This window comes from Calypte anna, unplaced genomic scaffold (assembly GCF_003957555.1).
Source record: "Calypte anna isolate BGI_N300 unplaced genomic scaffold, bCalAnn1_v1.p scaffold_147_arrow_ctg1, whole genome shotgun sequence".
Lineage (NCBI taxonomy): Eukaryota > Metazoa > Chordata > Aves > Apodiformes > Trochilidae > Calypte > Calypte anna.
The window spans coordinates 537994-552766 of NW_022045449.1; the positions used below are offsets into that span (position 1 = coordinate 537994).

The following is a 14773-nucleotide window of genomic DNA, read 5'->3' on the forward strand; positions in this document are numbered from 1 at the left end:
TCCAATGGCCTTGTTAGACCAGGTCACTGGAGGCCATGATTGCAGGAAACCAAAGGTGGCTCTGAAGCAAAGAATTTTTCATTATTTATTTATTAATGAAGCACTAAGGCCACTCTCTGAACCCCAGGCAATGGGAAGGCAGAGCTCATCCCTCACTTGTGGGTCAGGACTCTTCCTGGGGAAAGTGGAGTATGAAAATGAGTAATAAAAAAAACTCTGACACATCCCAACCTCCCCAAAAAGGGGAAAGGAAGTCCAGAGACTCAGGACAAAATTACTCCCAGTAGACCATGGTGGTGGAGGCAGCTGCCATGTCTGAGGAGACAAAGCCCTTGGTCCTGTTGGGCCTTTCAGCCTTCCAGAGCCCTTGGCCACCTCTCCTGCAGGCTGCCCTACACTGTCCATGCCTGCAGCTTCTTCTTTAAATGGATTTTAAAAGGTTTTAAACTGAAGGACCTGGAGGGAGGAACCCAAGATGACAATGAGCACCCCACCATCACCACGACAGCTGATCCGGGATTAAACCAGGCCTTCTGACCCCTGGAGTCCAGCCATAGTAATTTTACCTTTTTATAATTACTGTTTCATTAAATCTGTGTAGTTTAGTTTCCAACTCATAAGTCTCTCTCCCTTATTCTCTCTCCATTCTTTATCAGGCTGGGGAGGGGGGTTAATAGAGAGCTTCTGTCATTTGGTTAATTCCCAGCCCAGCATTAAATCGTGACATATTTATTGGTGCCCAGCGTGGGGCTTAAGTTAATTATCTTGAGACCAGTTGAAATTTCAACTCATTTATATGAATAGTTTGAATTTTGACTTCAGTGGGGGGAAACACAGATGGCTCCACTTAGTGGGAATGAAACTATTTTCTTTGGAAATTTCACAAGGAAAATTAAACCAATCATAATTAATTTCATTGGAAATTAAACCAATCATACTGTACCTTTGGTACTCAGGGTATGTGATCTGTGGCTTTTTATCTGGGATTAGTGTTGCTCTGTGGTTTATTCTTGATAAGAGCTGCTTAAGAACTGTAGTTTTGATATGGTCTTCAACACTGTTGTACATGGTACAGTGTTTTTTCACACACCTAGGAGATACACATAGGATACACATTTCATACACAGAGGAAATATCCCTATAAAGAGGAAATAGGCTGCCCACAGGTCAAAGCACCCACACTTGGAAAAGCTCTCAGGTATCTGAAAGAATTGGGTGTACGAGATGTGATCTATACCATGATGAGACTGTAGATCCTTATCACATGCCATGCCCTAAGCCTGTGAGGCAAAGGTTTGTGCATGCTGCACCATCCCCATTTAATCCTACGCTGTCATTAGTGTTATGGGTTCCTGGAGAAATGGAACCAGCTGTGGGTGATGGGATTAAAACAGCAGGAGAATATGAAGATTCTGTCATGGCTCCTCATGGGGCCTGGGTCTCAGCTGTAAAGGGAACAGCTGAGAAACTGCATCTACCCCATCACAAAGCCCTGGAGGTGCTGTTGGGAGCCCAGGCCTGGAACTGTCTGGGATAATATCACAGAACAATGAAATAATGGAATGGGTTGGGATGGATGGGAAAAGATCATTTTGTTCCAACTCCCTGCATGCATGGGTAGGGACACCTCCCACCCAACTGAAGCCAATCCTGCCCCTCTCCCCATGGAACTCACTTAATTTCTATGTCCAATGGGAATATCCAGGGGGGAAACACAGCCTGTAGGGGAACTTCTCTTCTGGCCCTTCCTTCATTCACTGACCTTGTGGTCTTGTGGAGGGCTGGGAGCAGGCTTCCACCTTCTTTCTCCATGGACATCTTGGGCATTTTCTGCCACAGAAATTCCATTATCACCCAGGGCAGCTACTGACTCCTGAGGGAGGTGCTCTCCCAGATACGGGCACCCCGGGTGTCCACACCCCTTTTGTACACCCAGGGTCACCATGGAGACCCCCAGGACAATGGTGTCCAGGCACCAGACCCTGCATCACAAAGTCCTGGTGGTAGCTCTGGAGACTTCCAGGCCTGAAACTGGCTGGGACTGTGTCACAGAATCATGGAATCATGGAATGGATTGGGTTGGAAGGGTTAAAGATCATCTGGTTCCAAACCCATGCATGCATGGGTAGGGACACTCCCACCCAACTGAAGCCAACTCTGCCCCTGTCCCCATGGAACTCACTTCTAAATCCCATCCACAGCATCAGCCTCAGTCAGAGCTGGTGGATAGACAGCTGAGTACCAGTCACCTGTGTGCCCAGGTGGTCAAGAAGGCCACCAACATTCTGGCTTGTATGAGGAATAGCATGGCCAGCAGGAGTAGGGAAATGATCGTGCCCATGGATAAAGGCAGGAAACAGTGCTGGCACAAGTCTGGACACTGAGGCACTGTTATATCCTTCCAGGAGGACTCTGAATCACTGATGGCACTGTGACCCTCGTCATCTTGTGAACTTTCCACCCACCTCTTCAATCCAGACATCACCAGTCTGGTTACAACAGGACAATGGTAGAGCATGGCAAAGGGTTTGCTCAAGGCCAGGTGCACCCCATGCCTTTCTGTCCCCTGCCCACTCTGCTTCAGCAATCCCTTCTTTGTCCTTCACCTGCCTGGAGCAGGATGGACCCCATCACTGTCCCAGGGACTGAGGTCATAGAATCATAGAATCATAGAATGTTAGGGGTTGGAAGGGACCACTAGAGATCATCCATTGCAACCCCTCTGCCAAAGCAGGATCACCCAGGGCAGGCCACACAGGAACACACCCAGGGATGTGTTGAAAGTCTCCAGAAAAGGAGACTCCACAACCTCTCTGGGCAGCCTGTTCCAGCGCTCCCAAAACCTCACAGTCAAGGAGTTTCTCCTCATGTTTAGGTTGAACTTCCCATGTTCCAGCTCAAACCCACTGTTCCACTGAAAGCATATTGGCCCCTTCCTGTTGACGCCCACTCCTCAGATACTTATGAACGTTCATAGTATCCCCTCGTCAGCCTTGTTTTCTCAAAGCTAAACAGCTCCAACTCTCGCAGTTATTCTTTATATGAGAGATGTTCAAGACTTGGATCAGATATAAGGAAAAAGTTCTTTACATCAAGGGCAATGTATAAAAGAAACGAGGATGCCCAGGGAGGTGATTGTAGCCTCATCCCTGGAGATATTCCAGGTGAGGCTTGACGAGGTCTGAAAAAAACATTTCTAGTAGAGACTGGCACTGCTAACTGCAGGGGTGTTGGAATAGATGACCTTTAGAAGTTCCTTCAAACCCCAAAAAATTTGTGATTCCATGATTCAATGATGATATGAACTTCCCAGACTTCAGCTACCATGGAGAGTGCCCAGACCTCACTCAAGATGGGGCTTGCAGGACCCAAGCCCATCTGCAGAGATTGATGGGCAAAGCCTCAGTGGTGTGGAGACTGTGGGGAGTAAAGGGGTATCATAGGAGTGCCTGAAGGGTGGGTTTGGGCATGGTGGAGCTTTTCTTCACAGTGGGAAATAGCTTGGGCAAGAAAGAATGGCCCAAAGGGCACCTGGGGATGCTCAGAATGAGGACAAGAAAAAAGAAATGTCACTGCAAGGGCCTTGCTGGGGAACACCACATCCCCCAGAAGGAGCCTGGATCAGCCCAAGGCTCTGTGTGCCAAGGCAGAGGCAGGGAGGACACAGAGATGTCAGGAGACGAAGGGGACAGCAAGGTGGGGCAGGCAGGTGAAGGAGCAGAGCCTGCAGGACAAGAGGCACAGGGGATGGGACAGCCCAGGACAGACTGTGCTGGAGAGGAGAGAGGGAAAAGCTGTGGAAAAGCTGGAGGCACACTTGGCAGAGCAGTGGGGAGACAAGTGGAGCTTCCAGCAGCACTGGGGCTCAGGGCGTCCTTGACCATGTGCAGGAGGCTGGGAGGTGCCGTGCCATAGTCTTGCCCTTGGCATTGCTCATCTCCAGATGCCAGTGCTGCCAGGAGAGCCCTGAGGGCTGAGGGAGGGAAAGAATCTCCCTCCCTTGCCAGGGGCTGGGGCTCAGGGCTGGCACCTTTGGGGAATGGGCTCAGGGCTGGGCCCTTGGCAGTCCTGACACACAGCCAGGCTTCCTCAGCACAAGAGCCACCTGCACCTTCCTTTTCCTCACCTACCATCACTGCCTCCTGCTTCCTGCTCCCCCCACACCCTGCAGGGGACACTGCTTTCTCAGGGCTGTCCCTCAGGGGCACCCAGGCACACAGCAAGAAACTTTGGAAACTTTGAACTTGGACTCTGCCTTGGATTTTTTTTTTTTTTTTTTTTTTTTTTTTTTTTTTTGAGAAAGAAGCTTCTGCAGCTTCCTCTCCTTACCTCTTGAGCAATTGTCATGGGCTCAGCATCAACCCCCCAGAGGGCTCCTGACAGCTGTGAGCTGGGCTCCTGGGATGGAGGGAGCTGCTGGCAAGTGGGCAGTTCTGCAAAGAGACAGCTCTGGGAAGGAGCAGCTCCTCTGCAGAGCGCAGCAGGGCTGAGGGCACTGCCAGGGTATCTGGGGGAGACGAGCAAGACAGAGAGAGCTTCAAGGGGGTGAAGATGGAGGGGATGAGTGCCAGCTGAGTGGAGGAGAACCTTCCCAGCTTCTGACACGGTGAGTTTCTGGTGCAGGGCAGTGAAGCTGGTGCAGTTCTTGGAGGCATCTCCTAAAGCTGCAGAGCCCCAGCTTATGGGAGCTGTAAGGGGGGGAAGGGGCTGGAGGTGGAAGGGGAATTGTGAAGAGGAGTGAGGGTGTGTGTGCAGGCAGGGGTGCCCAGGGCTGTCCTTCAGAGCAGGGTCCTGCAGCTCAGGGACTCTGCTGCCTGCCTGCCTGACTGACTTCCAGGGGCAGCTCTCAGCCTGCCCGGGGAGCTCCCTGGTGCTGGCAGAAGCTGTGGCTGGCAGGGGACAGGGAGCACAGGGCAGGCTCCTGGTGCTGCTGAGAGAGGGGTGAATTGCTTAGGGCTGCTCACAGCTCCAGCTGATGCCCAGAATATTTCTGAGAGGACTTTTCAGGAGTCCCTTCAGGGCAGAGCTTTCCTGCTCCAGTCTCGACTCTCCTCAGGCTCTGCTACCACTTGTTTCTCCAGGATATGGAAAGCTCTTTCTGCACTCTGTAGAAGGTACAGAGACCCCAGTTCTCCTCAGCCCTTGTCTGAGCTGCTCCTCAGCCCCTGCACAGCCAGAGATGCCCCTGGACAGGTCCTTCTTCTTCCAGGAGGGGTCTGCAGGGCAGAGCTGAGCACTCAGTGGGTGGGATGGGGGCTGTAAGCACTGACAGGGAGGAGAGCTGGGGACAGAGAAAGAGCTGCAGGCAGCAGAGATGGGCAGGGATGGAGGGGGAGATGCTGCCTGGAAGATGGTGTTAGGGGGGATTCCTGTACCTCCTAAGCCATTCCCCACAGAGCTGCTGCCCTCCTGTAGAGCTAAACTCTGCTCTCTGTCACACAGCACAAAGTGCCCCAGCCCTTCAGATCATGGGCACTGAATTCTGAGGAGCCTTCCACTAGCCCCCCCACCAGAGAGGACAAAATGCTGGAGTCTCTGCCTGTGTCTCCCTGTCGTGACTCTCTTGACAGCAGAACTTTGGCAGGTTCCCCTCTTGCCCCTGCTTCTGCTGCCGTTGTTCTTCCCCTTCTTTTTCCTGGGCTGAGGAGTGAGGTTTCAGGTGCAGACACTGATGCTGCAGGTCCTGTCCTGCTGCTGTGTCCATGGAGGAAAAGCATCCAAACTTACTGATATTTAGGGCTGTTGGGACTGCAGGGTATGCGGCTGGGGGTCAGCCCACCCTTCCATCAGGATACTCCATCTTTATGGGGATCTTTGCCTCTTTGTGCAGCTGAGATCAGGACTGATGGACAGAGCGGCTGTCCTCACTCTGCACTAAGGAACAGTCCCTTTGCCTCTCAGCACCCTTAAGGTTTTACTTGCAGAGCAGCAGAAATGCCAGGGGCTTCTGCATTTCAATTTTCCTCATGTGTGTTTTAGAAACTGGACCAGAGCAAACCATGCTGAATCTGTTCAGCACTGCTCTGCAGGCTGGTGGTGCATTAGGGGTGACAATGCTGAAAGCCTTTTGGATGTGAAGAGTAGATTTAATCTGAGATTCGCTCTGTTCCTTTTTTTACTGATTCTTTTTGGACAGGTCTGACTAATGATGAGCACAGAGTGCAACCCCTGCTCCCAATGACACCATCAGCCAGTACAACCCACAGTTTGTGAATTGAACCTGCAAATATTTTTCCATTAAGGAGTGAGATATTTTGGAGATTTCTGTGAAAACTGAATAGTTTTGTTATGATGCATCTGACGTGACTTACCTCTCTGTTTTTTTTCTCTGACAGTGCACCATTTGCAGAGGCATCAGATGTCCAACAGCAGCTCCATCAGCCAGTTCCTCCTCCTGGCATTTGCAGACAGGCAGGAGCTGCAGCTCTTGCACTTCTGGCTGGTCCTGGGCATCTACCTGGCTGCCCTCCTGGGCAACGGCCTCATCATCACCACTATCGCCTGTGACCACCACCTCCACACCCCCATGTACTTCTTCCTCCTCAACCTCTCCCTCCTCGACCTGGGATCCATCTCCACCACTCTGCCCAAAGCCATGGCCAATTCCCTCTGGGACAACACGGACATCTCCTACAAGGGATGTGCTGCACAGATCTTCTTCTTTGCCTTTTTCATCACAGCTGAATACTCTCTGCTGACCATCATGTCCTACGACCGCTATGTGGCCATCTGCAAACCCCTGCATTATGGGACCCTCTTGGGCAGCAGAGCTTGTGTCCACATGGCAGCAGCTGCCTGGGGCACTGGGTTTCTCCATGCTCTGCTGCACACAGCCAATACATTTTCCCTGCCCCTGTGCCAGGGCAATGCCCTGGACCAGTTCTTCTGTGAAATCCCCCAGATCCTCAAGCTCTCCTGCTCACACTCCTACCTCAGGGAAATTGGACTTCTTGTGGTCAGTGTATGTGTATCTTTTGGCTGTTTTATTTTCATCGTGGTGTCCTATGTGGAGATCTTCAGGGCTGTGCTGAGGATCCCCTCTGAGCAGGGAAGGCACAAAGCCTTTTCCACGTGCCTCCCTCACCTGGCCGTGGTCTCTCTGTTCATCAGCACAGCCATGTTTGCCTACCTGAAGCCCCCCTCCATCTCCTCCCCATCCCTTGACCTGGTGGTGTCATTTCTGTACTCAGTGGTTCCTCCAGCAGTGAACCCCCTCATCTACAGCATGAGGAACCAGGAGCTCAAGGGTGCTTTGTTTAAACTGATGACAGCATTGATTCATAAGTAATAAAATTCCTTATTTCTTATTTATATGACTTATAATATATCTAACATAATTTTTAATGTGTCTCATTACAGTCCCAGCCAGCGTTCTGGAAGTTTTTGATGGTGATTACTAATTCTGTTCTCTTTATACTTTTTTGTGCACAAGGAATCCCATTGTTAAATTTCCAGTTCTTATACCTTCATTTCCACTGTTAACCAGAACCTTCTTGAAAGATTTTTGAAATAATACGTATGTCCTTTTTTAAAAAAAATAAAGGACTCAGAAGTTATTTCTTTAACTGATGTTCTCTTTCTGAGACTTCCTCTGGTGTTATGACTGGGTCCAGTATAACTCTGAGGAGTTTAGAAAGGAAGGGGGTGCACACTGGTCCTTGTGACTCAATGGGAGGGACCTCCTCATTGTGTTCCCTGATTCCTGAACAAATGACTCCAAGCTGATCCTGGCTCCATTTCCACTGTTCTCTATAAATCATCACCTCAGGTCTCCATCTCAGCTACTCCAATTTTAACCACTACAGGTCCCTTTCACATACTAGCAGAAAAATCCTTGACATTAGATCCTATTAAGTCACACCTTCCATATTAAAATCAACTTCTCCTTGTGATTTAGGAAAGAGAGTGGTGATTTGAAGAAAGGAACAGAGCTTCACAAGGGCCCAGCTGGGCCTTATCAACCTCCTGACCTTCTACATTGGACTAATTGCAGCAGTGAACAGGGCATAAGTAGCAGACATCAACTACCAAGATTTGATATGATCCTCTAAAACATTCTCATTGTTGAATTAGAGGGGGATGTGTTTGATGGATGGACAAGGAAATGGCTGTATGACCTCATGCATACAGTTATGGTCAATGGCTCAGTGTCCAAGGGAAACCAATAATGAGGGTGTCCCTTCTGGACTTAAAGGTACCTTCTAAAGAGTAGTGGATGTCCCCAGTATAATTAATGTCTTCATCAGTGACAGGGACTGTGGGATCAAGTGATTCCTCAGCACGTTTGCAGATGACACCAAGCTCAGTGGCACAGGTGATTCACTTGAGGGTAGGGATGACAACCAGAGGGACCTGGACAGATTTCAGTAGTAGGTCTGTGCAAACCTCATGTACTTCATCAAGACCACGTGAAAGGTCCTGTACCTGGGAGGAGGAAATCCCCACTGTCAGTAAAGACTGGGAGATGAATGATTGAGAGCAGCCCTGCAGAGAACGACTTGGGGATCCTACTGGGTCAAACCTTTTATGACAGGGTAACCCACCTAGCTGATCAAGGGAAGCCAGAGGGTGTAATATTTCTGGACTTCAGGAAGGCTGTTGGTACTGTCTCTCATAGCATCCTTCTGGATAAAATGTCCATCATACAGCTGGACAACCCTGCTATGTGATGGGTGAGCAACTGGCTCACAGGTGGAGCACAGAGTGACAGTGAATGGGGTCACATCAGGCTGGTGACCGGTCACTAGTGGGGTCCTGCAGGGCTTCATCCTTGGCCCAGTCCTCTTCAACATCTTCATCAGTGACTTGGGTGCAAGACTGGGAGGAATCTGAAGCAAGTTTGTGGATGAGAGTCCTCGGCAGGTTAGAGAGATGGGCAATCAGCAGGCAGAGGAAGGACAAGTGCTGAACCCCAAGTTCAGCAAGTGCTGAATCACCAACCACAAGGGCAAGTGCTGAATTCTGCACCTGGGATGAGGCAACCCTGGGGGCAAGTACAGACTGGGGAACGAGTGGCTGGAGAGCAGAGAGGGACCTGGGGGTCCTGGTTGACGGCAAACTGGAGGGAGATGTGCCAGCAGTGTGTCCTGGTAGTCAGGAGGGCCAACCGTGTCCTGGGGTGCATCAAGCACAGTGTCACCAGCCAGCCCAGGGAGGTGACTGTCCTGCTCTGCTCTGCACTGTTACAGCCTCACTGTGAGTACTGTGTGCAGTTTGGGCACCTCAGTATAGAAAAGGCATCAAGGTGCTGGAGAGTGTCCAAAGGAGAGCAACAAGGATGGTGAAGGGTCTGGAAGGGATGACTTATGAGGAGAAGCTGAGGTCACTTGGATTGTTCATTTGGGAGAAAAGAAAGATGTGGGGAGACCCCAATGGGAGACCTCATTGCAATCTATGGATCCTCATGAGGGGAAGAGATGGGGCTGGTTCTGATTTCTTCACTCCTGTGATCAATGACAGAACCTGGGGAAATTACTGGAAGCTGAATTATGGGAGGTTTAGGTTAGATATAGAATCATAGAATCATAGAATCATAGAATCATAGAATCCTAGGGGTTAGAAGGGACCTCGAAAGATCATCTAGTCCAACCCCCCTGCCAGAGCAGGGACACCTAGAGTACATCGTGCAGGAACGTGTCCAAGCGGGTTTTGAATGTCTCCAGTGAAGGAGACTCCACGACCCCCCTGGGCAGCCTGTTCCAGGGCTCTGTCACCCTTACAGTAAAAAAATTTTTTCGAATATTCAACTTGAACCTCCTGTGCTCCAATTTACACCAATTACCCCTTGTCCTATCACTGGTCATCACTGAGAAAAGCCTAACTCCATCTCCCTGACACTCACTCCTTACATATTTGAAAACATTGATGAGGTCACCCCTCAGTCTCCTTTTCTCCAAACTAAAGAGACCCAGCTCCCTCAGCCTTTCCTCATAAGGGAGGTGTTCCACTCCCTTAATCATCTTAGTAGCTCTGCGCTGGACTCTTTCAAGCACTTCCCTGTCCTTCTTGAACTGAGGGGCCCAGAACTGGACACAATACTCCAGGTGCGGCCTCACCAATGCAGAATAGAGGGGGAGGAGAACCTCTCTTGACCTACTAACCACACCCTTTCTAATGCACCCCAGGATGCCATTGGCCTTCTTGGCCACAAGGGCATATTGCTGGCTCATGGTCATCCTCTTGTCTACCAGGACCCCCAGGTCTCTTTCACCTACACTGCTCTCCAGCAGGTCAGCCCCCAACCTATACTGGGATATTGTGTTGTTCTTCCCCAAATGCAAAACTCTACACTTCCCCTTGTTGAACTTCATCATGTTTCTCTCTGCCCAACTCTCCAGCCTGTCTAAGTCTCTCTGAATGGCAGCACGGCCTTCCGGTGTGTCAGCCACTCCTCCCAGCTTAGTGTCATCAGCAAACTTGCTGAGGGTACACTCTATACCCTCATCCAAGTCGTTGATGAAGATATTGAACAACACCGGTCCCAGCACCGACCCCTGAGGGACTCCACTAGTCACACACCTCCAACCAGATTCTGCCCCATTGACTACAACTCTCTGACTCCTTCCTTTCAACCAGTTCCTGATCCACCTCACTACCTGATCACCAAACCCATACTTGGTCAACTTATCTACAAGGATGCTGTGAGAGACGGTGTCAAATGCTTTACTGAAATCAAGATAAACCACATCTACCGCTCTACCATCATCTATCCACCTAGTAATTTCCTCATAGAAGGCTATGAGGTTAGTCAAACATGATTTACCCTTGATAAAACCATGCTGACTGCTCTTGATGACCCCCATGTCCTTGATATGCCTGGAGATAGTGACAAGAACAAGTTGTTCCATCACCTTTCCAGGGATGGAGGTGAGGCTGACCGGTCTATAGTTACCCGGGTCCTCCTTCTTGCCCTTCTTGTAGACTGGGGTGACATTTGCTATTCTCCAGTCCTCAGGCACCTCTCCTGTTACCCATGACTTACTGAAGATGATGGAGAGTGGCCTAGCAATGACCTCCGCCAGCTCCCTCAGCACCCTTGGATGCATTCCATCTGGACCCATCAACTTATGGATGTCCAGATTACTCAGCTGATCCCTAACCCAATCCTCATCTACTACGTCAAATTCCTTATCTATCTTGACTACTTCTGGGGCTAACCTTTCAGGGAAAGGTTTTTCCCCAAAGGGCAGCTGAGCGATGGAACAACTTCAGTGCTTCCAAGCAATGACAACTCCCCCAGAGAAGTGGTCAGAGCACCAATCCTGACTGAGTCCAAGAAGTGTTTGAATGATGTTCTCAGGCTCATGGTGTGATCCCAGGGGTACCCTACACAGGACAGGAGTTGGACTTGATCATCCTGATGGGTCCCTTCCAACTCAGCATATTCTATGATTCTATGATAACACATTTGGTATCAGAAAGAAATGGAGACACGTCCTTCTTGGTTGTTCAAAATGGGAGGGTGAGGTCCAATGGGCATCAGCTGAAGCAATGGAGGAAGACCTTAAAAGCTTGCTCCACACCAAGACATTCAAGCAGGTCCCCCACAGAGCTTTTGTCATCTTCATCCCTGCATTTTTTCAAGCCCCAAATTAATAAATCCTGAGCAACCTTCCCTTACCCCAAACCAATGCTGATGAGACCAGGAGGCTTGCCTAGAGACTTCCTGATGATCAGGCCTCTGATCATCTTTGTGGCCTCCTCTGGACTTATTCTAACAGCTCCAGGTCCTCTTTGTGCTTGGGGCTCCAGAATCGGACCCAAGCACTGCAGTGGGGTCTCACCAGAGTGGTGGACCAGAATCTTCTCCCCTGACCCCTATACTGGTTTATACTGGTCTATAAAGGTCTGTACTGGTTTATACTGGTAATACTGTTTTATACTGGTCTATAGAGGTCTATATATGTCTATACTGGTTTATACTGGTTGTACTGGTTATACTGGTTAAACTGGTCTATACTGGTCTATACTGGTTTATACAGGTTTATGCTGGTCTATACTGGTGTGGTAGTTAAGGTTTGCAGTGTGGTAGTTTAGGTTTGAAATGTGACAGTTAAGGTTTGGCGGCCGGAAGATATCGTGCTGTACGGAAAGTTAAGATAAGGCTTCCCTCCTGACAACCAATAGGTACGGGTCCCCAACGCAAGCAGATGGAAATGACGGTGTAAACCTAGGCTATAAAATGTGGTGTAACATAAACAATAAACGCCATTTGCTGTCCATCATATTGATGTCTGTGAGCTGATGGCCCGGATAACCTGGGGTTGGTTGCTGAGTCGTTCTTGAACCAGGTCGCCACGCCTCGTCGGAGGCAACATACTGGTTATACTGATTTATACTGGTTTCTACTGGTCTGTAATGGTCTATAATGGTTTCCCCTCCCCAGCCTTGCTGTCCCAGGGCACTGCTGTGGCCAAGGGGACAATGACCTCACTCCTTGACAGAGCCCTTGGCCACCTCTCCTGCAGGCTGTCCTACACTGTCCATGCCTGCAGTTCCTTCCCTTCAGGCTGTTGTCACCCTTCCTGATTTCCCACCTAACTCTCACCCCAACTTTACCAGATCTTCTCCGGTGTCCCACTGCTCTCCTTGTCTTTGTGTAGAAAACAAAATCCTGAGCTGATCCAGAACCCCTCTGGGTAAACCTCTAACACAAGGATACCCTTTGGGTGAGACTTCTTGTTCTTTTCCTCCAGTCAGAACCTTCCAAGGTGGCCTTTGTGGAGTTTTTGGACTACCAAGAGAAGTTCTATCATAAAGTCATAGAATTGTTTGGGTGTGAAGGGATGTGACAGACCAGACTTGTATTTCCCATGATCACTCCAAAAGGACTGCCCAGACCACCTTTTTGGAAATTTCCCCATGGAACAGTCTGGAGTTTTGCTGGGTAAAACCTCATGGTCAGACTTAAGGATGATGTCGTCTGAGAAGAGTGTGTGTCTCAGAGTCTGCGATGGATCTTCTGATTCCATCCCTCTACTCAGTCTTGCTCTGGGCTGGGGATTTAATGGAATGCCCCAGGACATTCCTCTTATCTCTGTTAGTTTGTCCGATGATTTTGTTAGGCCTGTTTTATTTCTTTCCTAGAGAAAGAATTGCTCCTCTAAGTGATAATGTGACCCTCAGTCCTTTCCCTCTGTACCAGTCAGTGGTGTCAGAGGAGCAGTTGAGCATTTTCTGGGACCATATGTGAGGCAGTACAATCTCAAACTATTAGTACCGAACAATTGTTGATGGAACAATTTGAACATAAGCCCTGGGCTACGCGCAAGGACAGCGCTGCTTAAAGCATATCTTGTAGCCGCAGGAGACAAAACGATGGGGCTTTTCCAAGGTTAAAGAGTAAACAAGACGGTTAGATCAGGGAGCTTGGCAACGATTACAACATCCATGAAAAATCTCGAATGTACGAGAAATAAGCTTTGTTCATTAATTGTTGTTAAAGATTTGTAGCCAATCAAGTTAAAACTCGTGTAACAAAATGTAGGCACTACCAATCAGCAATATGCATACGTGGCATTAGCTCTTAGATTAGTGTATAAATATTGCCTTCTGATTCAATAAAGTTGGACATTTGTTTGCATCAAACTGGGTCCCCGTCTCGGACTGCGACACATATGGTTTCAGTCCCTCTCCCCAGCAGGGCCAGGTCTGGCACTAAGGTTGGGTCCAGCAGCACCTTGGCTTCTCTCTGAGAAGGAGCTGAGAAAGCAAGGGGGTACAAGCTGTGACTCCCTGGGTGCCCTCCCCAAGTCATGACAAGTACCCACCAAGACCTTTCCCATGGGGCTGCTTCCAGCCAGGCAGCCCCAGCCTGTGTCATGGCCCGGGTGAGTCCCCTGCAGGGGCAGACACTGGCACTTGTCCTTCTGAGATTTCTCTCCAGATGAGCTCTGCTGCTCCTTGATGCCTTTCATGCAGGCACAGACCAGGACAGGGTGCACTCCTACTAGAGACAGCTCTATCTGATGGGATGGCCTCAGCAATCCCTGGTTCTGTGTCACCCCATGGCCGTCCTCTTGGGCAGCATCTCCAGCTCCTGAAGAAACAATGTCAGCGGTGGGGCTTCAGCGACAGCTCTGCCCCAGGCTCTGCTGGGCTCTAGGCCAGGAAAGAGCCAGGGCGGGGGTTGGGAGTTCCCGCCATGCAGGCACTGAGCCCAGCAGGAGGATGGAGATGCTCTGGCAGAAAGACTCAGCCTCAACTCAGGACACCCTTGGCTTTCTCTGCCAGGGTTTCACTTGCCAGCCCAGAACAGCTCCCTCCAGGCTCTCCCACCTCCCCTCCCCTCTCTCCCAGCACAGCCCAGTTGCTGCTGGTCCCACACCAGTGCCCAGCCCAGGCTGCTCTGGGCAGTCTCACCACAGCCCCAGCTCCTCTGAAGGACACAGCAGCTCCTGGAGGGCAGAGAGAGCCCAGAGTCCCAGATGGGTGACCATGCATGGCAAAAGGAGCAGGAGGCACCCTGTGTCCCCTGCTCTCCTCTCTAGGAGATCCGCAGAGCTCTGCAGCCCCTCAGGGCCATTCCCTCTGCCCAGCCCAGCACAACAGCCCTGGCCCTTGTGCTCCTCAAGAGCTCTGACTGCTCCAGGTACAGAGCAGACTTCGCAGGGCTGCTGCAGCCAGGGAGAGCTGACATTCATTACTGACGCACTGAGCAGGGACAGCAAAGAAAAAAAATGTTGCAGGTACATTTATTTTACTTAAAACCAGTAGAGGCTCTCTAGGTACACGATGTTTCTTGGTCAAATAAGTGGGTGGATAGTAAAGTAAG

At 50.1% G+C, this 14773-nt stretch overlaps 1 protein-coding gene and 1 pseudogene across 1 annotated transcript; both read left to right on the plus strand.

Annotated features, from left to right (window-relative positions):
• Positions 1-14773, plus strand: part of LOC115600224 — a 147574-nt pseudogene that overhangs the window by 76612 nt on the left and 56189 nt on the right.
• Positions 6359-7391, plus strand: LOC115600227 (olfactory receptor 14J1-like). The gene has a single exon (XM_030468518.1). The coding sequence runs from the start codon at positions 6359-6361 to the stop codon at positions 7286-7288; it is 930 nt and encodes a 309-aa protein (XP_030324378.1). The 3' UTR covers positions 7289-7391.

Excerpts from the sequence above, each read along its gene's own strand:
- LOC115600227 (XM_030468518.1), top strand. The coding sequence starts at position 6,359 with ATGTCCAACAGCAGCTCCATCAGCCAGTTCCTCCTCCTGGCATTTGCA.